The 23,618-nt window shown below is 42.2% G+C and overlaps 1 protein-coding gene across 3 annotated transcripts in view; it reads left to right on the forward strand.

Annotated features, from left to right (window-relative positions):
• Positions 1 to 19,348, forward strand: part of ctnnd2a (catenin (cadherin-associated protein), delta 2a) — a 211,176-nt gene extending 191,828 nt beyond the window's left edge. For 2 of the 3 annotated variants that reach the window (XM_086021036.1, XM_086021037.1), the window contains exons 21-25: positions 2,824 to 2,908; positions 10,939 to 11,065; positions 16,448 to 16,579; positions 16,896 to 16,966; positions 18,856 to 19,348. In XM_086021036.1, the coding sequence (XP_085877162.1) occupies positions 2,824 to 2,908; positions 10,939 to 11,065; positions 16,448 to 16,579; positions 16,896 to 16,966; positions 18,856 to 19,284 (844 nt within the window). In that variant the 3' untranslated portion in view covers positions 19,285 to 19,348. The remainder of the gene's footprint in view (positions 1 to 2,823; positions 2,909 to 10,938; positions 11,066 to 16,447; positions 16,580 to 16,895; positions 16,967 to 18,855) is intronic. The other variant, XM_086021038.1, reaches the window with a different exon arrangement.
• Positions 19,349 to 23,618: the final 4,270 nt, after the last annotated feature.

Raw genomic sequence — 23,618 nt, forward strand, 5'->3', positions numbered from 1 at the left:
TTTAGCCATCTCAGGGGGCGGCCATTTTGTCACCTGCTGACGACTGAAAACGACGTCACTGTTGCTCAGGGCTCAGGTAACAACCAATCATGGCTCACCTGTTTTCTGAAGCTGAGCCATGATTGGTCGTTATCGAAGCCACTGTGACGTCATCCTCAAGCAAGAGAAAGTGGCAAAATGGCCGCCACCTGAGATGGACAAAAACGGGTGGATTTTACTGCTGAACTCATATTCCACAAACATAATATTAATCAAAATGCCATGTTTAGACTAGTGGGGCTCCATAGGCCATATTATTGTAAAGACCAATTTTGGTTTGAAATCCCCTTTAAATATTTTGTTAAATTGCCCTTAAAATTAGACCAAAGTTTGTTGCTTTGAGATTTTGAAATCACCCACTTTTTTTTTTTTTTTTTACAGTGTGTGTGCTCTGGATACAGCAAGCCTAAAATATGGGTGTTCCCAGTCAAATATGGTCTTCAGCACTTTCTCCTGCCGATTTAAGGATATTTCCTCTCATGTACTCCAGAGTCTGTATTAAGTCCAGTGACTCGGAAAGATGAAGCATTATATTGCGCTTGAAATTTTTATAAAACGTGCACCCACACGTAAGACACTTCCAGAAAGCTATGAAATATTTGCAGAGAGACTGAACACAGTTTTATTTATTGAGCTGATCAAAGAGGCGCTCCGAGTCATTACATCATTTTAGCTGTGATATACTGTACAGTATATTGAAGAGAATGTCGGCGCTAGCTGGCTTTTTTTCACCTCCAACTGCATGGAGGAATTCCGCTCTGTGTTAAGATTAGGCTATTTATTTTGGAGTAATGTATCCTGTCTGTACCGATTCACACTTGTGTTCCAAAAATGTTCATCTGTTTCAAAAAATATGCATCCTGCTTTGAATATTGGCCCCACGCGCGATTGAGTTGACACCTCTGGGATTCCACCAACTGGATTTATGGTTTGCAAAAGGGATGTTTTTTAAAGAGTATTTTATTTATTTGTTTGTTTGTTTATTTATTCATCCATTCATTCAATCATTTGCTTAGTGCTGCGGCACCTTAATTTCCCACCCGGGGACCAATAGAGAATATCTTTAGCCAGCCGTCAAGCCTTTCACATAATTTTGATCCCACTGGATCAAATTGAGTGTTTCTACTTCATGCTTCTTTCATGAATTGTTTTAATGTTGTTTTTCTGTGCCAAAATTTAAACATTTAAACAAAATTCCTTCTGCAAATCCTTTCTCAGCATAAATTGTCATGTTATCATAAATGTGCAGCTTTTAGCAAAAAAGGACGGAAAAAATATCAATAAAATATGTTATTATTAGTAGAAACAGAAAATATAATACGATTTTGTATGGCTCTAATCCATTTGTACTGACCACAATTGTCACCTGAAAATATCACATGTAAAGAAAATAAAAATATGACACTCCTGTATCATAATTATATGATTATACCCGTACATGGTCTAAGTTTCCGCGTGTCACAGAATGTGTCGAAATGAAGGAAATGGAATTTCAAACACCACCATTGCGTTTGCAGTGGAACATCCAAATTCCTAAGCAATCTGTTCCATGAAGCTCCCTTTCCTGATGCACTCGCGTGTTCCTAAACGACAACAACAAGGAATAATATAGGTCAGAAGATGAAGCAGGGTGTGCTTCCTTGCTGCTATGGCAACCAGCAAGCCAAGGGTTGCCAGAAGTGACATCAAGCAGGCGTCAAACAATGACTTATTGTTACGAGAGGGAAGAGAAAGAGGCACAGAGTGAGAAGGACAGACTATTCACAGAACTTTGCTCAAGGGCATCATTACAGAGAGTGATGAGGCCGTGGCTGGAAGTGAGTACAAATTTCTCAGTGAGTTTAGTCAGCTTCTAATGGCTCGCACATTTTCGGTTTTTCCAGATAGGTGCACTGAGAAGAAATGCTGCTTATCAGCATCCCCTGCCTTGCCTCAATCACAAAATGTATAGCTTGTGCCTCTCCAGGAAATGAATTTGTTTACCCGCTTCATAAGCATCTAAAAGAGCTCCACAAGTTAAGTTAAAGACCTGTTATTAAATTCACTGCCAGACATTTTCAGACCCTCTTTTACCCTAACGTTTGAAAAAAAAAATAGAAAAAAATATAAATTAGATCCTGGGATTGAATGGCTGGACTGTGAAATGACACGCCAATTCGTCAATGGCAGTGAATGAATTAAATGCATTTGTAAGTCTAAAAAAAAAAATCTTTCATTGGACAAAAAAAATATTAATACAATAGTAGGAATACCAGCAAGGTGTAATATATCCTCCGTACGGCAGAAAGTCCTATTCATGTTCTTGAAACAAGAGGATGATCTCACATGGTTTGTTATGATGCAAACACAAACATCAAACTGAACTAAAACCGAACTATACAGTAGGTGTTAAAGCACTTTTGCTGTTGTCGTTAACGGCCAGAAATTGAGCAAAGGGTGATGTTACTACCGGGAGAGTACTGTTAATTTTGCAAGCATCTGCTCTACTTTCCTCTCTAAAGAGCCGTTGCTTATGAGCGGATTCCTTCTGGAGTCATTTTGCAGACAAAGTGGCCAGGCAGGGGCCACAAATATGGCAGGGAGGGCGGGATAAGGTAGGGGTCTTTTTTAACTCTACTGGAAACTGCATTAGGGGAATCACCTGTTGCAGAAAAGAGCAATGGCGCTCTTACTCTTAAAGAGCAAACAACCTCCACATATCTTTCCAAGGTGATATTGTCAGGTAATGGAATAACAGTTTGGAATGATGCGGTGGGGACGTAACAATGTACTATCTCCCCTCAGACACTCAGCCAAGGTGGTTAAGGCGGCCTCTCAGGTGCTCAGCAGCATGTGGCAGTACAGAGACTTGCGCTCCCTCTACAAGAAGGTAACACACTGCTGTCATGCTGTATTCATTGTCCACTTTGTATTGACCGTACTCTTTCACACCCATTGTCCCGCGGCGACTCTGCTTGACGGACAGGGTGGGAAAATCCCTCCCTTGCAGTTGCAAAATGTATGCGTATAGGTAAAACTGTCGAATTAAACATTGCCCCGCAACAAGTAGTAATTTGTATATAGACTGCGTGACCCAATTAATCACTGGGTGCATCCTCTCAAGACAAATAGAAGCCAACATTAAAAGATGTAACTAATTACCTCAGTTCATACACACTATTGCTTACACTATACGTTGAAGAGTCAACTCTGGAGCCCGGTTCAAATGTGCTGCTAATCAAAATAGCAGCACCTAAGGCTCCCGGACCAATTAAAGTGTCAAGTCTTGCCGCGTGTAAATGAGTTCCCCAAACATGTATTCATGTTATGTGGGGACGGAATCTTTGAACTGGCTTAGCGCTCCGGTAAACACTGATGAGCTTGCTCCACTATGTTAAATGCGAGCATTGGTTATGTTTCGGGGTGTGACACGCAAGCCGATTCATAAGGTGGCCTGAGAGGTGAGTGTCAACTACCTCAAAATAATAGTTGCAACGCGTGCTTCTTGATGAAAGCGCAGTTGAATGATTCAAGTACAATATCATGAGAATGACCACAGCGCAGTTGAGCATTTTTGTTTGCTATCTTTGAGGTCAGTCAAAAGCAACTCCAAGCTAAAGGTCATTGGTCTCTCGACTTGGAAACATTATCCTCTGCAGGGAAAAAAAAAAATCAATAATGTTGTGTTAAACAATGTGTGTTATTCCCAGCCTATTATGGTTGGGCTCTTTTTCAGTCGACTGCTTCTTTTGCCCATTGAGACGGAATGGTAGTAGCCTCACACTGCTGGCTACTAGCAAATTCATTTCTCATTAATACAGAATGTTATTTGTACATCACGCAACCACACAAGCAAACAGAAAGAGGAAGATTTCAGTGGAGGAGTTCCAAATATGGACAGGTTGTTGCGCAGACCTTTCACACTCAGCGAGTGCAGTGTAGGGCTCGATCAAAAGCGGCGATGGAATGGATTACGTTCGGCAAGCGCGGTAGCATATATATGAATCTCACACCCACGCGCTTTGATGTAAATTACTTGGAGGGAAAAAAAACATTGAGTCCTGAACACTTCAGTTTACTCCACTTTGGGAGTGGCCGCTGAAGTTGAATGTGCCCAAAATAGGAGCCTTTGGCCTTCCTTTGTCTCACTCGCTTGGCAAGAACTTTCCGCCAGAGCGCCACCGAATGTTGCCACAGACCACAAGCTTAACTCCAAGTGGGCTGCGAGACCACATTTAGGTTTTTCCCTTTTTGATTCTTCAACTTCTTCCATCTCTTTTTCTTCAACCTACCTGGCCGCTGACTGTAAGACTCAAATCAGGGCAAACTTGCCATATCCCATCTCATGCGGTGCCAACTTCGACTAATTGTGAGTTCAACATTTGCAGAATTTACCCGATTGTGTACAAGTTGGTGCTTTAAATTTGGTTGAAGTGTTTAGGTTAATGTTCCCAGTCCCACATTTGTCTGACTTGAAAACTTCCATCACCTCGTGCAAAGATTATTTTTTTACTTTATTTTATCCTATGAAATTCTCATTCTCACCTTCTTTCACAGTAGTTTCTTTGTGACGTACCTGATTAAATTCCCGTGTAGATTTGGAGGATAAATGTGCACATGATAAAAACAGCATTATGTACCATGTGTGTGTTTGAATCAAAGTTATGAACCTCTAAGCTGTAAAAAGTGAAATCAAAACTCTCCAAATGTAGCATCATTCACATGAAAGACTGATTTAAAGCGGAAATCAACCCAAACATTTTCTTTTTTTCAAGAATATGTTCCCAGCAGGCCCACTGGTTGAAACACGGCATTCTGATGAATATTGCGTTTGTGGAATATGAGTTAAGCAGCAAAATGCACTTGTTTTTAGCCATCTCTGGCGGCGGCCATTTTGTCACTTCTATCGACTGAAAATGACATCACAAGTGCTCAGGGCTCAGGTAACGACCAATCGTGGCTCAGCTTGAGAATCAGGTAAGCCATGATTGGTCGTGACCTGAGCTGTTGTGATGTCATTTTTAGTCTACAGAAGTGAGAAAATGGCCGCCCCCAGAGCTGGCTAAAAACAGGTGGATTAACTCTTATCCCACAAACACAATATTTATCAGAATGCCTTGTTTCAACTCGTGGGCTTGCATAGAACATATTCTCGAAAAAAATATGTTTGGCTTGACTTCCCTTTAAAGAGTTTTTTTTGTCTGTTTAGCCTATCAAAATTAATCAAAAAGCAGACGTGGTGCCCTTAGAGGCGCTTGAGGTTAGTGTAGGCATTCAAACTCAAGTCGCCAATAATTAACTGACCCGATTTAGGCTGCACTAACACTCTGTGTGTACGCATGTTCAGAAATGTGCGTAAATGTACCCACATGCTCATGCACAAGTCCTAACTGATAGGTCCCATTCTTTGCTTGGGAGATTTTGTACGCACGCTTTACGAACAACAATAACGGCATCAACTGCCACGGTGGTGGGGATGTGTGTGAACTGCAAGTCAATACTGACAAGTTTATTTTCCTCTTATTCTTCAGATAGTCAGTACTCAGTAAGACAGGTCAAATAAGGTTTGTTTTGGCAGCAACTTTAATTAAGTTCAGCTCACAGTGTTTTGATTGTCTAACTGCTGTTCATTTTGTTGGGCTCCTTCTATAGTCACTCGCAAAACTGCTTTTAAAAGCTGATCGAAATTGTGCCTCGTAAACCATAAAAAAAAAATTTAAAAAAAAGTTTGACTTTGTGTTGCTGCAGCAACTGTTACATTCCAAAATCCACTCTTGGGCTTTATCATCAGAGTCCAGAACCCTGCGTTATTCCCTTGCATGCACGTATTAGGTCATGGATGTTTGGGGCAGCCAAAAATCCTGTTAGCCTCCAATCCAGACATGGATTAGCATACAATTTAGACAAGACTACCAAATGTTTGCGATCAAATGCTGAAGCAGAGTGACTTTTGGTGAGATTTGTGGATGTGAAATAAAATAATAAACACTTTGGAAAAAGTACGGGGTCATTAATAAGTCGATTTGTTTATTTTCTCGTAATGCGTTTTTTGAGATTTATTGTTCAACGTTTTCTCCGAGTACGTCATATGGTTTGTGCATGTTTGCCTCCCTGTTTGTTTTTGTCAAGCGACAGTCACAGGACTAATTTGAGTTTATCACTTCCTATAGCAATTCCACAGGAGCAGAAAAGGGAATTGCGGCAGAGGCGGTGGGTGTTAGTTGGGTGAGGGCCCATAAATAAACAGCAACTGCATGAAGAGAGCGTCTGAGATGACTCGAAAGATCAGTGCTGCGGCAGTCATTAATAAACCAAAACCTAAATCTGTTTTCAGCAACATTGGCGCTTGCCTTAAAGATGAATCATGTATAAAAGTCTCCAGTGTGCTTTCAAACTCCGCTTGTACCCAAATTTATTTGGTTTCTATGACTTCTATGTCCTCATTTTGTGTTTGCGCTCCCGCTTCACTTCCTTGGAGGGATGCCACCGCTCGGCCACCCGTGTCAACAACAACTGTCCGGAATTGTCCGGTCACAGACTGTCGAGCAAAAACAAAGTGACAACATTTTCTTGATTGGACCAGCAGGATTTAATGAGACCACACACACTTGAATACACACAACACAAAACCAAAGACTGAATTTCACACTGCGTTTTCCAGTTTGCCTCATTTCTTGATAAAAGGTTTAGCTCTGGCACTTAATCAGACATGCTCTCTCTATCGCTCTCTCACACACATGCATGTGTATGTGTGCTGCAAAACATGCACAAATCACCCCAAAAAATACTTGACAGTGGGGTTCAGGGCCAGCGAAATGTTCTGCCCGGCAAGAGTGGCAGATTCTCAATATGGTCCAAGCTTGTCTAATTGACTGTGTGGGTGTGTGTTAGTGTGATATGACAAGGCCTGGAGCGTGTGTTTGTGTGTGAGGTCACTGCGTGTGATGCTTTGCGTGTTCCTGTAAATGAAGCGAGTTCATTTGAAAAGAAAAATGTCAGTAAGTGTGTTAATGTCACAGCGTGCCGCGTTATTCTTTTTCACATTGTTGCAGCAATGAAACAAGCAACACCCATGCAGTTCGTGCATCACAGTTATTTATTGCGATGGGAGAACGATGGCTGAAAATTCACTTTCAACGTGTTTTTTTTTTTTTTGTATTTTCCCGCTGCGGCCATTGGTTAGATGAGAAACTTGAAAATTAAATCGTCATCCTCTTCTGTGCAAGAAAAGAAACTGTCGGACGCGTAGATGAGAATTCGAAGCTCAGAGATGCAATGAAAAAGTGTGCTGCCATTACTCATTTGGAAGCTAGCGACAGTATTTTACTACATCAAAATAAAGCATGCAAAGGTCAGGTGCAGCATTCAACACGGTGAAAATCTGAAAACGCGAGGATGAAATGAGCTTGACAGAGAAAAACTGAAGACGACACAAACACACACTTAAACATCCATTTCAATTATTAGCGCTGTGATCGTGTTTTGCTTTGCAGCTACATGACCTTAAACTAATGCTGCAGTCACGAGGGGAACAACATGCATGATCGCATTTTGTACTTGATGACATTTTTAGTAAGTGGTCCAATTTTTTTATTTGTAGTTGACTATACGCCACACACCTCTCTTTTAAGGACCAACCAGCACTATTGTTTCCGCGACATCCATTTCCGAGCAAAAAGTCTGCATTCTACACAAGATGACCTCAAGACAGACCGAAACCTTTGCTTGAAAGGGGTGTCAACCCAAAAAATGTCTTGACAATAATATGATCTATGCAGCCACGCTAGACTAAACACGACATTCTGATTGATATTGTGTTTGTGGGATATGAGTTGAGTAGTAAAATCCGCCCATTTTTATCCATCGGGAGGCGGTCATTTTGTTTACTTGCTGTCAACTGAAAATGACATCACAGTTGTTCAGGTAACCAATCATGCCAATCATGGCTCACCTTTTTTTGAGCCTTGAGCCACAGTCATTTTCAGTCAACAGCATGTAACAAAATGGCCACCTCCTGAGATGGCCAAAAAACGGGTGGGTTTTGCTGCTTGAAGCGGAAGTCAACCCAAACATATTTTTTTCAAGAATATGTTCCCAGCAGGCCCACTAGTTGAAACACGGTATTCTGATTAATTTTGCGTTTGTGGAATAAAAATTAAGTAGCAAAATTCACTCGTTTTTAGTCATGTCCGGGGGCGGCCATTTTGTCCTCCGTCGACTGAAAATGACATCACAACTGCTCACAACGACCAATCGCGGCTGACCTGTTTTCTGAATCTGAGCCGTGATTGGTCGTTGTGAGCAGTTGTTTCAGTCGACAGAAGACATAATGGCCGCCCCCAGAGATGGCTAAAAACGAGTGGATTAACACTTATTCCACATACGCAATATTTATCAGAATGTCCTGTTTCAACTAGTGGGCTTGCATAGAACATATTCTTGAAATAAAAAATGTTTGCGTTGACTTCCACTTTAACTCATATTCCACAAATGCTATATTAATCAGAATGCCGTATTTAGACTACTGAAGCCGCATAGAACCCATCCATCCATCCATTCTCCATACCGCTTCTCCTCACAAGGGTCGCGGGCGTGCTGGAGCCTATCCCAGCTGTAGGCAGGGGACACCCTGAATTGGTTGCCAGCCAATCGCAGGGCACACAGAAACAAACATCCGCACTCACAATCACACCTAGGAGCAATTTAGAGTGTCCAATCAACCTACCACGCATGTTTTTGGAATGTGGGAGGAAACCGGAGAACCCGGAGAAAACCCACACAGGCACGGGGAGAACATGCAAACTCCACACAGGGAGGCCGGAGCCGGGATCGAACCCACGACCTCTGCACAGTGAGGCGGACGTGCTAACCAGTCGACCACCGTGCCGCCCGCCGCATAGAACATATTATTCAAAAAAATGTTGGGGGGGTTGATTAACCTTTAATGACGTGAGTCATTTCAATAAAGCAAATTCATCCACATCGGTACTTGAGTTTAATACAAACTGATAGTCGAAAGCCTAGTTTTGGACCGTGGGCCATGACGTTCGAAGATGACATTGTGATCTGCAGTGAAAGCAGGGAGCAGGTGGAGGAACATTTCTAAAGGTCGAGGCATGCGCTGGAAAGTAGCGGAATGATTAGCCAAAGTAAGACTAAGAATATATGTGCATGAAACAGAGTGGATGACGGGAAAAGGTGAGGCTACAGGGAGAAGGCATAGTGAGCGTGGATGACTTTAAATACTTGGGCTGAGCAGTCTTGAGCAACGGCGAGTGTGCTAAGGAAGTGAAGTAATGCGTCCGAGCAGGTCGGAACGGGGGATCGAAGCGTCTGCTATAGATGAAGGGGCCCATTTGTGCGACAGTGGTGAGGCCAGCCATGAAGCACAGCATCAAGACAGCACATCTCCTGACTGCGAGTCTGACATGCTAATTATGATTCCGCCTTAAAAGCAACCCATATGTATTCTCCCCTCTGATAAATCTTGTGGGTTAAATCCGTTGAATGTTTAACTATTCCTTGTGTAGCCCTTCCAGGCTGGCGGCCCAATTGGAGGACCCGCCGAAAGACCGGCGCGCACACGGGCGGCAGATTGCTCCCATCACTCACCGCGAAATGCATTCATTATTCAATACTCAGCGACTGTGTTCATTTGAGCAACATGACACTTTGACAGTGTCCAATTGCGGGGTGGCGGCATGTACCATCAGGAGGTTACATGGCTTATAATGAGATGTGTGTTGGGTGGGAGGAAGAGTGAGCTGATGGATGCATGGTAAGAGTATGGATGGCTGTAACGGGTCTACCTTTTGAGGCGGCCACCTTCTATTTGTCTTCATTGCTTTGGCGGGAAAGTCAAGGGAGGACACAGCCGACTTCTTGATCCTTTGCTCTGTATCTCTTTCTGCTTGCCTCGCTCATTACTGTCCCGCCATTACTCTCCCCGCTCTTCCCCGCTCTCATTACGCGCTGTCATCTTTTGTCTCACTTGTCCTCCTCCCTTCTCTTTCTGCCTCATCTAATTCCTCCTCCTCCTCTCCAGCTACTCCCCTTAAATGATTCAGCCCACCACCGCTAGCACCTCCAACCCCAATGTATGCACGCCAGAACCCACTGCTAAGCCCGTGCCCCCCAGACAGCCAAGCGATGATGGAGCACATCTCCATTTATATTTTTATCATCTACTTGTGGTTTGTATTCAGAGGTAGCCAATTATCTTAATGCTAAATTGAATTGGGTTCCAGCTCTGTGATTTTCGCGGACAATCATAATCCATTTTTGAAAAGTGCTTCGCTCCAATCACCGCTCAGCCAATACACATTCACACAGAAAAATTATTCATGCCAACTTGTTGTGTTAAAATGTCTCTGCCAGTAAAGTAATAAGATCGTGCTCAGGCTCGATGTAAATGTCTTCAATTGTGTCGGCCAGTTGTGTTGTGGGTGTTTTTTTCCCTGCTCTCAGTGTTCAGAATAATTTTTGATCATGAAAGAGGTGATTGATGGGATTATGTCAATTTTGGCACTACATTTTGGAACAGACAGCCAAGGATGAGTAGAAAAAAACAATTCTTTGAATGCAGCTGTTGCTTTTCGACCAAGCTGTGGAGCTGTTCCTCATAGATTCACGCTGACCTAAAACCTTTTCAACAATGGTATTCATTTTTTATTTTTATTTTTTTCCGTCATGGGATGAATAACATATCCATCCATCTAACCCAAGGGCATCCAAATCCGGTCCTCGAGGGCCGCTACCCTGCATGTTTTAGATGTTTCCCTCCTCCAACACACCTGATTCAAATGATGAGGATCGTTATCAGGCTTCTGCAGAGGCAGTGTATAAATATGACACACGTATCCTTATACATGACTTATACTCAGCATTATGAATGTCTCCGATTGTGTATTTTTACTCCAGGATGGCTACTCCCAGTATCACTTTGTGGGCTCTGCCTCCACAATCGAGCGAGACCGACAGAGACCATACTCTTCTTCTCGGACTCCCTCCGTGTCCCCTATCAGGACGTCCCCAAACAACCGCTCCGGTGAGTAAAAGACAAGTAGCCGTTATGATGAAGTGTGCGTGCATGTGTGAATGTGCATGTGTAAGCTATGACGTCAACATTGTACCATAATTGCACCAAGGGTATTTATATCCAGTGAAATTCTTCTTCCCGTGAAGCCATTCAACTTTAGGTTTAATATTTAATTTGAACTAAATTTAACCTTGTACAATCTTACGCTCCTTGCAAAGATCACTGAGGGCTTGCAGAGTTCACGTTCACTTACTAAAGTCTGCTTTGAACTATAAAGTACTTAAAAAAAAAAATACAGGGTACAAATCTGCTCTTTTTCTCACATAGTAGTCAAAGGTGTGTCATAGATATTCACTGACTATTTCCTCTCAGGTCTTTTTCGTGTTAATGTTTGAAATTTTTTTTCTGCTTGAGAGTTTCTTGAGTGTCTCGGTCTGCTATTTTGAAAGTTGAAATGCGGGCTAATAATATGATCTATTCAACAGAAGTTGAGTTTCTATCTTATTATTCCCCACCAGTGGGATACATTTGATTAATAGTCAATTGTTAATTGTTTTTCTTTTTTGTGCTCACAATGACATTTTTTCCTCGATTCATTTTAATTCACAGAAAACATCTATTTGTGACAGGCCTAATAATTTACTAGAAACACTGCTATATTTATGTGAAAACTACCATAATTAGTTTTACTAACATACATTTGCACAGTATGAGCAAACTTTATATTAGAAAGCTATGTTCCCAGGTTGAGTTTGCATGGAATTTTACCTAAACTGCCTAATTACCTGGATAACTAGAAAGCTAACTGGCTGGCAAATAAGCCGGCAAGCTAACAAACCAAAGCAGCTAGCTAGCTGGCAAGCTCAAAACTAACATGACCTTCCGCTTTTTTTTGTGTATGTGTCATCTCCTGGAATGAATTGTGTTTGACATTAGAAATGTAAATGATGAAGCATAATTTGAACATTTAGCGGTCAGTCTGTTGACATCTATTCTGAAGAGCTATTAGAAGTTGTGCTCACCACCCACAGACTTTAAGCATGATTACCATTAGCCTTTAGCTTGAGCCCAGTGGCCTTCATGCTTTGCAAAGTAGGCATTAGCTGTTAGCATCGGTCGTCAAGGAGCTTTTAGCCGCGCTTTCTCCGCATCAGGCTTAGCAGGCTGATGAGGCAGAAAAGTACTTTTCCTTCCTCCCAGCTTAGAGGGGTCTTCAAGGACCCAGTGAGAGAGCCATGTGTGTATTCATGCATGTGTGTGTGGAGGCAGCAAAGAGAGGGATGATAAACAGAGTGTGAGAGAAGAATTAGGTATTAAACGACTGTTAATGCAGGGATGAGGATTTGACCTTGGACAGTGACATTGAAATGTTCAACATATTTGTGTGTGTTTGTGAGAGTATAATGTATCCCATCTATTCACCTCTCCTCCACCTTGTACTCTTCCAGTAATCTTTCTTTCTTGTTCCTTCTCCGTTTGATCACACACACACACACACACACACATGAATGTGCATCTGTATCTTATGCCTGCATATGCTTCATGATTTGGTCCCCTAGAGACGGATCAAAGGAGAAGGGGTAATGACGGTGGAGTGAAAGAGTGTGTGTGTGTGCGCGTGTGTTAGGGGATTGGGGGAAAAGACATAACGAGGTAGCGGGGAAGGTGTCAGGCAGTGTCGCTGGCAGGGAGGCAGAAGGGAGAAGGAGACCTTTGCGTCCACCATAGACGCCGTGGGGATCCTGCTGTGTTTAGAACTGATAGAACAAGTCTCCCAGCTAGACTGCCACTGTAACCAGGGGTGATGGCAACATCTCTGCGGGTGTTAGGTCACAGCACTCACCTTAAAGGAATCGACCCCAGGGGTGTCAAATGATATTTTCCGTGTTGGGAAAAAGTATGAAAAGCCCTTTTCTCTTTGTGTTTATCTTGTTGAGAGGTGGCCAAAGCTGGTCGCGGGCCACATGCCTATTTGGTTGCCCAAGTTCACAGATCCTCAAGTAAATTCATCTTTGCTTGAAGAAAAAATAAGTTCCACATAGTGTGACTGATTACAAAACTTTCAGGGGAAATGGTTGTTGTGGCGACATCACTAGTTTCTCAGTAGCGTGGTAGGAGCGTCGCTGTTTGCTAGCCTCATATGGCTAGTCACTGAGAAAGATACTTTGATCAAATATGCAGAGGTGGGCATTTTTACTAAAGTTTGCCGGTCCGTCATCCGTCAATCCGTCATTTTTTCAAGCCGGACCAAACCGTAATCGTCTGTCATGTTATTTTAACTGCACTTCCGTCAGTACACATCAAAGGTCCGCCAGTCCATCAATCGTCAATCTGCGAGGGGGGGAAAAAAAAATAAAGAACCTAAAGATGAAAAATCCATCCATATATTATTTGAACCAATTTGATTAAAATGGTAAATGGAGTGCACGATGTGCATCATAACGTTTGCTGCTCAAACAGCTTTACACACACAGTACATGTGTTTGCCAATCTATGGAACTGTTAAGTAGGAGCCTGCTGCCGCTTTAACTCTTAAAAGTTTCACTTTAAAGTTTTGCTTACCTCAAACAGAATCCCGTGTCACATTGTTGCGATCATGGTGGATTAAAACGCTTGTGCAAACCAAAATAAAGTCGCCATTACAATAAATGAGTGATTTTTTTTTTCTTCAAATAAATTTGCCTTCTACTACTTCTAGTTCTTCTCCTTGTACTTCTTCTCCTCCTTCTTCTCCTTCTCCTTTTCATTTTTCTTCTCCTTCTTCTTCTGTCTTCTACCGGCTGGCAAACAACTTTGGAGCATTACTGCCACCTCCTGAAATGCAGTGTGTTTCTACAAAATACCGTTTCACAACCTCCTAACCCCACTCTTTCCAAAAATAGAAATGTAAAACTTAGCTCATAAGAACTTCTCTGTAAAACTGTCTCTGTATTCAAAGCTACTTTATTTCTTCTTAGGTCATTAACTAGTCAGCCTTAGGAACTCATGATTCTCTCTATGGTGCATACTGCTATCTGCTGGGTCACGTTTCCGTCTCTCATCAGCAAAACTGCAGGTGTCCGCCAATGATGAAGTGTGAGGTCCGTTCGGACATGACAAGGTTAGTGATGATGACGGAATCCTCACCTCTGAAAATATTGAGTCCTCACAGAGGACCTCTGGTGTTTACTGCACAAATTAAATCCCAAAGTTAACACAAAAATTTGCCAGCAAAGGTAGTCATCACGACTCAGTCTGCCCTCAGCAAACATCAACATCTAACATAGCACTTAGCTAGCAACATGATTCTGGCAACAGTAGAATGAAACTCTGTGTGTGCATTTGTGTACAAGGAATTTAGACAGGAAGATGAAGGAAAAATGAGAAGAAACGTAGGCCTATAACTTTATCTTATGTTATTTAAAAATCTTTCTGTATTTGTGCAGATTTACTCTCTGTAACCAAATAGTTGTGGTCAATATGAATAATCTGATGTTTAGTAGTGTAGTTTTGTAACTTTGGTCATTCTGTTGTCGTTTAGCTCGCTTGGCGAGTATCTTCAGTGTACTAGTACATGTCATCTATAATAGCTTGTACCTTATCTCACTGCATTTTCCCAGCAGAATGCCCGAGACTGTTGGTAGCCAGCCCAAGTACATAAGTAGTAAAATAGCCATAAGTCACTCTTAGGTGGCTGCCGGCCAGCACTGCATGAGAATCCCAAAGACCACATTTGGGAAAAGGTCAGGCAAAGCAAACCAAGGAGCAAAATATTAGAAAGACCTGGACTTCATGACTGTATATTGTGCCCAGACAGTGTAGCTGTTCCTAATATTGTGGACAGATAGTGTAAGTGGCTTTTGTTGTGGTAGAGTGGTCATCCGTTTTGTGGCTATTATTGATAATGGAGTGGGTCGTTTTTACGGCATTGTGTTGGCCACCCCAATCTACCGTATTTCTTTGTAATGTTCTTAACGAGTTAAAGCGGTATTGTTTGATTAAAGTTGGCCTCGCTTAGCTTGTGTGTGCATCCAATACGGTCTCTTGTCAAAACTGGGAGGTAGATAAGAGGCGCTGAATTTTTCTTTTGCTTTTAAATGTCAAGCACAGAGGACTTGGACCATAATAGGTTGTCCTTTTGTGTTCAAATAGAGAAAGAGAATTTCTAAAGACACTTCAGAAAATCAGTTGCAAAAGCTTTATTCTATTTGGGTAGTTTTGCCTTGCTGCTGTCATCATGATAGAGGAGCAACGCCAAAGAGAACAAAGGCATTCTTTTTTTATCCTGATTTTTGGAGTCTTGCATTGAAATGAGGAAAAATCTTCCTCTTGTACAAAGGGAGAGTGTTCGTATAAGCAGACTGATAAAATATATGTTCACTTCCCATTGAAAATAATGTAAAGCCTGATACTGTCAGCATCATAAAACCTATTTTAATCTATAGGCACTTTTTTAACAATATTTGATCTATTTTGGCATATACTAAGTATAAAGGGAAGTTAAGAGAGGCTGGTTTTATGGCTATCATTACACATTTCCCTTGCCATCACTGAACCCTTCTGCGGTGGCATCGCAAACAAACGCAAAAAAAGAACCCAAACACACACTTGTGGAGTTAATCTGGCACCATGCACATGTTTCCAGAAATTCTGTGCGAAGTTGAGTTTTGGGGCATTCTGCTCCATTCAATAAGCAATACGTTTAATGTTGTGCTCGTAGTTTGCTGCAGTGTGACGATTACGCTAATGTCCTTTTCCACTTTTTTTGCCCCTCTAGCTAAATAATATCGCTAAATAAAACCTCTGGGTATGATGCAGTAAAGTTGTTCACCACTGCAGCCGCACAGTTACCTGCAAAGTCAGACTGAACTGTTCCAGACTGGGTATTTTTAGAGTGTCCTTCACTTTGAAGACCCTGGCTAATCTTGCAGTGCATTAATGCACTACACATATGTGGAGTAGTTACAGGAATGTTTAGCTAAGCAAACTGAGGGGGCTGATACTCGGCCTGGCAGGCAGGCAGGTAGGCAGCATTCTGGCAATCCCATGTGTCAAGATAAGAGGGACTGAGTAAGCACGTTGAATATGCTATAAGTGGATTACATTGCTGAGCGAGTGAGCGAGTGAGCGAGTGAGCGAGTGAGTGAGTGAGTGAGCGAGCGAGCGAGTGAGTGAGTGAGTGAGTGAGTGAGCGAGCGAGTGAGTGAGTGAGCGAGTGATTTGTTAACAATGTCAAATAAGCAGTTTGTTTGTGTGAAAGTGTTTCGCAGGTGATCCTCCGGTATATGCTGACACGGTAAATGTGGAATAATGATTACGCACCTCGGAAGGCCGGAATGCTCATGCGTGCACAAATATGACCATGTAGAGGGATTGTGAATTCACATGCTGTCCTCATTATTTTGTGTGTAGCAAGCGCTCCGGCCTCTCCAAGAGAGATGATGAGTCTGAAGGAACGCAAGATGGACTACGATTCCACAGCAACCAATGCTGGTTTCCATAGCAACAAAGGCGAGCACACATCCCGGAAAGATGGCATGGCAGGTGGGTATGCGTGCGTGCGTGTGTGTGTGCGTGTAGTCAGTCTTTCTTTTCAGCCACTCGCATTGTCTTCTTTTTTTTTTTTTTTTTTTTTTTTTTTTTTTTAGTAACACTCCATGCATAGAGTTCTTCTTTGTTCTTTTTGTTTGTCAGTATATAACCACTTTAATATGTTTTTGCATCTTTTCTGTGGTTCTTTTAATCCTGGCTCCTTGAACTCTATTGGAATAGAGTACTTTTCAGCATAAAAAAAAAAGCGGAGTAAATTGGCACGCCACCTGTAAATGTCATTATTAATCATCTGTTTTTCCCTTTCAAGTGTCCTGTGGAACATCTACATTGTTCCGAAATTCATACCTGACCACCAATGATGATATCAAGCCAAACCAGGTGAGCCAATAGGACAAAATATGTTTTTACTGCATTTGTACACCCTGTCAAATAGCATGTCCTCACTTTTTCATATGTTGTCAAGAGATAATATCTGGATGCAATTTGAAAAGTTCTCACTCATATCGAATTCCTCAAGTGGCTCCTGTTGTGAAAAAAACGGCATGCATCAATTAGTTGTACAAAATTCCTCTCCTTAAATTTTCCCCCTTTTTCCCTCTGAAAAAAAGACAGTGTAGCTCTAATTACCATTACTGTAACTCTGTTGGCTACAAGAAAAACAGTTCGGTTCATTTCACATGGACAGGGTGCTTTTGGCTCATACACTGGATTAGTTTGCTTCAGCCACAATTTTCCACATGTCTGTATTAGTTCCGCCTGTAACAGAAAGGACTTATTGATATGAATGAAGAATGAAAGCCACAAAAATAAAAACTGCTAAAGTAAAAATTCCCATTGTACCACAGGCATAACAATGCTAATAGTAATCGGCAGAAGCATGCCCAGCTTCATCCTACGAATAAAAGCCTCATCTCAACTCAATGCCTTGCATTATCAAATAAATGCCTAATATTCTCTATACTTGAATACATAATGAGCCTATACGCTATTTGCTGAATAAAGGGACAGCGATGCCTTGAGATACAAGTCACCCAAGTTACATGTTTGTCGAGATACAAGCTGTCATAAAGAAAACTTAAGAGCAGTATTTGGTGGCAGTAAGCTTATTTCCACTCATTTCACAATAAGTTTGACAAATAGTGACCAGTTCCTCAAAAAAGAGACTTCAAACTGTTGAATGCCACTCTCAGGTTAAGGCTGCTGTCACCACAACCACATAACTTTGCCTTCGGGAAGTCCGATTACGTTAATGCAAATAAACAATTAAAAAAAAAAAAAAAAACATTGACATGCTAATGGTTGGCATCGATTGTCGTAGTTTTAGAAATAACGTATATTTTAACACAAACAGTGGAGCAAAACATGTATACTGAAATAAAATCATCTGGATCCAGGTACATTTTTAAACTATACATCTACTTTAAAAAATTATCTGATCCAGATGATTTTATTGCGTGCAACCACCTGACGAAATAAAATTGAGAAAATGTAACACGCCATTCTTTTCAGTGAAGGCAAATAATATAACAAAACAGTGGACCCCAACATAATCACGGATTCATCTACTCACAGAAATTGGGGGGGGGCGACTTCCATTCTTGATGGAAAATGCAAATTGCTGGTGAATCCCCAGTTTTTCATGAATTTTTGAAGTAAAAAAAAAAAAAAACACACATTTCGGTGCAATTATAATGGCCGCCAGTTTCAATTCATGTGTTTTCGTGCTTCATGAGGTGCCCGGTCTCCATTCCCCGGAGGGGCCATATAAACGTTATCCTTTAGAATAAATGACTAATATCACAACACGTTACTGAGTCACTTGTGAGTGATACGTATTAGTAGAAAAATAAATACTACTCGTCTCCGTTAGCATCTGCATGATTGTCATAGACCGCTTCCTGGTGCTCAAGGTGAACACGCCAGAAGCAGCAGCGGAATGAATTGGATTGTAGCATCAAACCATGGTGCACAAACTGTTGAATTCTTGACCTTCTATTCATTTATTATATTATTATTATTATATGAAAGTAGAGTGCATGTTTGTGTACGTGTGACAAGTCAACAGATCCAAAAGGGACAAAAAGTGACACTTTATTTCACGTTATTTTGGGAGCATGGAAACGTCAATCCTGCAATAGATGCGCATGCTAAAATGAATACGCAGCCCACCCTGCTTTTCCTACGCTGCCTGAAAGCCTTCTCTCCCATCACTTCACCTTCCACCCCCCCCCCTTCACTGCGCCTCCCCGACACCGCATCCTCGGCAGGCCCCGGTTCAGCCCTGCACCATGCCCCCGCAGCCTCAGCAGGACAGTCCGTCAACAGCCGTGCTAAAAGACTACGACCACTACCCGCCCCCTCCCTCCTTCCCCCAGCCTCTGCCTCCGCAGCCTCCGCCTCACAGCCAGAGCAGGAGCTTCGACGAGGCCTTCTACGAGGACCAGGGAGCGCCGCCGCCGCCGCCTCCGCCGGCCCAGCCCCAGCCGCAGGTCCAAGCGCAGGCCCAACCTCAGGCCCAACCCCAGCAGCCTGCCAGCACCGCCGGGCCTCCCCGGGACCCACGGGAGGACCTGCGCATGCACCTGGGCCTCAAGTCCACCGGCAACTATGTAGACTTCTATTCAGCATCGCGGCCGTACAGCGAACTGAACTACGAGACCAGCCACTATCCAGCCTCGCCTGACTCATGGGTCTAATTAGCCTGACGGTGTTGATGATGATGATGATGATGATAACGAGGGGTTAAAAAGTGTCTCTGTGTGTGGAGGGGATTTTTTATTTTACTTTCCAAGCACATCAAGTCTGCATAGTAATCTTGAACCCCCTGACAAGGACATTTTATGCTCTCTCGAAACAAAAGCAAGAGTAAGGAAGTCAGGTCGAGTGGCAAACAATGCATGTGCATGCATTTTCTTTCTTTTTTTCTTTTCAAAACCACCGCTCACTTTATGTCTTCAATCTCAGCCCCGCTCAACCGAGTGAGTGCAAGGTGTGTTAAGGCCCAAAACGTAGTGGGCAGAATAAAGAAAGAAAGACAGAAAGAAAGCAAAGAGTAAGGCACTGGGAGATGACTAAAGAAGAAGAAGAGGAGGCGAGCGAGGGACGACCGTATAATGGAGGTCGAACGAGTAAAGAGCTTTTATTCGCGGGAGAAGTCCTGACCTTTTGTTGAAGGCGAGAGCAGGTGAGGATGACTTGCACAAGGCTTCTTGGGGAGGTCAGGAAGAATGGAAGCGCGTAAGACATGACGAGCAACTTTCCTACTTCACCTAAACGTAGCACTGCTTCTATCGCTTGCCCCTTTTTTTTGTTGTTGTTGTTGTTGCCTTTTTGCCTATGGAAGCCTCAAGATTTATTTGAACGCAATGTCATTGGGTTTTTTTTTTTTCTACTTTTTTAGATTTTTCAAGAAGTCATTTTATGTATTGCAAATGTAACGGTGCGCGCACTTTTTTCTTTTTTTTTAACGCAAGATATGATTTGTTTTTCAAAAGAAAAGCAACAAAAAAAAAAAAGATATGAAACAAGACCACAAGAAGCAGACTTCGTCACCATGATGGAAGTCGGCACAATCCCGCTTTTGCAGTATTTGCGTTTGTCGACCGTCATCCAATCGAATATTTGGGTGGAAAAAGGAAATGCACACACGCAGAGAGTGCGTTTTCACTGCCAAGCACAGTTTGTGTTTGGGAAGGTTCATCTTGTCTTTAGTTGGAGGTATCATCATTTCAGCAGAAGTAAATATTGTACAATCCAATGTAAACTCAAGTGGACAAGAAAGACCTTGCCAAACTTTGACCTCTCTTGGATCAATCCCGGATGACTTTAAAGGGACATTCTGTCTCGGTTTTCAGACACTGACTGGATGTCTCGCTCTGCTGTTTGTAACTTTTATGTTGCCGTGCCCCTGATCTGGATATTGCTGGGAATTGTGGGTAACTTCCCTTAGGTGTGCAGCGCAGAGCTGTCCTTCGTGTCAGCGGAGCAATTGCGGGCGCGTGTACGGATGAGTGCGCGTTTGTGTGCATGTAGGTGACAGAATGCGTGGCCTGTGCGTAGACGCATTAACTCGGGTGAGCGTATTTATGCATGCATGTGTGAAGTAGCGTGCGTATGCCTCTGTCGTGCGTCTGTGCGTGCGTGTGTGTGTTTCTGTACAAATCAGTGTCCACGCAAGGCATTCCTACCGACAGTCAGTCTGGTTTTGCTAATCACGGTCAAATCACTAGAATGGATTGTTGATATAGGATGACAAATCTATAAATATATGAAGATAAATATATAATTTTTATGTGCAGATATCCGTGTCACTAAAGCGCAACCAATGTTTGCAGGGGGGAAAAAAGAAAAAAAAAAAAGAAAAAAAAAAAAAAGAAAACAGACATGGTGTACAAACAGAAGTTGAGTTCACTTGCTCTAATCGTGGAAACCGCGGCTCCCTGGCGCCCTGCCCGTCCTTCCCCTGATGAGACTAAAGAGAAGTCCTACCTGAAGATGCTCAGGCTCTGGTGCGAGTTGTGTGTTATTGTGTATCCATGCTTCTTAAATGGCCCTGCTGAGAAAGGACCGTACTTGAACAAAAGGAGAAATTAAAAAAAAAAAAAAGACTCTTTGCAAACAAATGTCATTGATTTTTTTTTTTTTTTTTTGCAAAATTGAAGTGATTATTTGATGTAGACAAAGATTACAGTGTCTCGGTGCACTTTTCCGATATCTACAGTAATCGGTTTCACATCGCATTTTGTGCCTCATCAAAACACATGGAATAGTAAAACAGAGAATTCACCGCTGTCCATAAACGTTTTGCTTTTCTGGACGCATGCGCATCTCTTACGACGCCTAATGCGGGTAGTCGGCGGCTCAAGGCTTGAGTAGCTACTTACGCCGCGCCAGCTAGCTAGCCACGCTAGCATTTATCCGTCAAAGTAGAACACATCTCTTCTCTGCTCAGTCATGCTTATTTCTAAATTAACCTAAGATTGAGATGTCAGATTTCTCATATGTGAAGAGACAAAGCTGGAGAGAATACAGAAAAGCACCATCAACCACCAAAATCACCCCGGACCCCGGAAGTGTGATATCTATTGACCAAAACACGGATTCCAACTGCTTGCCAGTGTTCGCTGTGTTTACTGTTGTGATGGGTTCAAGGCAGACTGCATTTTTCTCGGTAATATGCATGTGTTCATGAAAGCAAAGATGACTGTAATTATTAGGAACACAATCCAATAATCTAAAATAAGAGGTGTGTTAAATTGCAATTAAAGGTGGTAATTTTCAGTTTTGGTTGACACTGTCGAATAGGTATTAGAGCAACATATTTATTTTTGTGCTTGTAGTGGAAGAAGTAACTGTTCAGATTGAGATCCATAAGTGTTTCAAATATTGGGCTTTTTTGTTAGCTTAAAGCCAAAGTCAACCCAAACATATTTTTTTCAAGAATATGTTCCCAGCAGGCCCACTAGTTGAAACACGGCATACTTATTAATTTTGCTTTTGTGGAATATAAGCAGCAAAATGCACTCATTTTTAGCCATATCTGGGGGCGGCCATTTTGTCTTCTGTTGACTGACCTGTTTTCTGAATCTGAGCCATGATTGGTCGTTGTGAGCAATTGTGATGTCATTTTCAGTCGACAGAAGACAAAATGGCCGCCTCCAGAGATGGCTAAAAATGAGTGGATTAAATACTTATTCCACAAACGCAATATTTATCAACTAGTGGGCCTGCTGGGAACATATCCTTGAAAAAAACATGCTTGGGTTGACTTCCGCTTTAAGGAGATCACCAATGTGTGAGAAACAGCTCTCAGTACAGTTCTACACCACTGCCGTGTGTTTGACAATCATTCAACAAAATTCGTCAATAGCAATGAATGAGTTAATGCCGGCGCCTTCCATCCCTCCACCTCGGCTGACAAGCAACACTTGTAACATCTTTGTCTGACAGGCTTTGTGGGAACATGTAGCATGACGGTTCTTTGTACATAACTGCTCCTTCCGCTGATAAAAGCTAATGTACTTACACGGCAAGGCAGTTAGGCGTGTCAAAACACGATGGGGGGGGAGGGGGCGGGGCTTATATTTCACTTTGATGTCGGCATGGGGTGACAGTGCGGCGTTCTAGTCCAAGAGAGGTTGCTAATAACGTGGAGATGCGTAGCATTGGAGGGATGGGCCCATGTTTTCATGGTGACAGATGTACTGTTATGCTCATTCTTTAGTCAGCCTTAACAGATAAACTGGGTCAATAGAGCATAAATAGAATATTTGGGGGAAAGACCGTTATAACAACAAATAGCCTTGCTTTTTGCTAAACTGTCATGAAATATGAGCATGGCGAGGTGACGGCAAAAATATTGTTGAGCAAACTTTTACACCTTGTAAAACTTTATTTCATTCTTTGTCAGGGCGGAGGAAAGGGCTTTTTTTTTTTTTTTTTTTTTTTATATCATTTGATAGAGTTTAGCTCTGGTCTTGAGGTAAGTGCTCCCAAGTTTTTCCACACCACGCTAATCCTTCATACACTTGAGCCACTGAACTTTTCTCAACTGTTCCTTCTCGGCGTGCACTTGATACTGGTCAATTTGGTTTTCAAAATGAAAAGGAAGCACTGAAGCAAAACGCTCAGAAGTATTCTTGGAGCAAGAATTACCCAGTTAATATTTGAGTTGAATAAGATGCTCCAATAACAGCTGGTAGCAGGAATTGGGGCACTCTTCACTCATGCATAACTTTTCCCTTTTCTGAAGCCGCTTTAAAAGGTTTTTGCTTCAAACATTTTTCGCTCTCAGGTTCTCACCCGACCGACCCCGTTAGATGTGCATCCACTGCATTTTTTTTTTCTTGACACTTGGAAGCAATGCAGACAGCCTTTGATCACCAGCACCTTTAAGGTGGAACGAGGAGCACTTTAGTAAACAGACACTTATTTATGCATTCAGCAGATCTGAAACAGCATGTGGTTAGCATTCATCAGCAGCCACTTTCACAGTTTAAGTGCTAATATTATTATATGTTATACTATTATC

The sequence above is a fragment of the Filicampus tigris genome, chromosome 21 (genome assembly GCF_054856515.1).
Source record: "Filicampus tigris isolate MCC_2025a chromosome 21, RoL_Ftig_1.0, whole genome shotgun sequence".
In the NCBI taxonomy this organism is placed as follows: Eukaryota; Metazoa; Chordata; class Actinopteri; order Syngnathiformes; family Syngnathidae; genus Filicampus; species Filicampus tigris.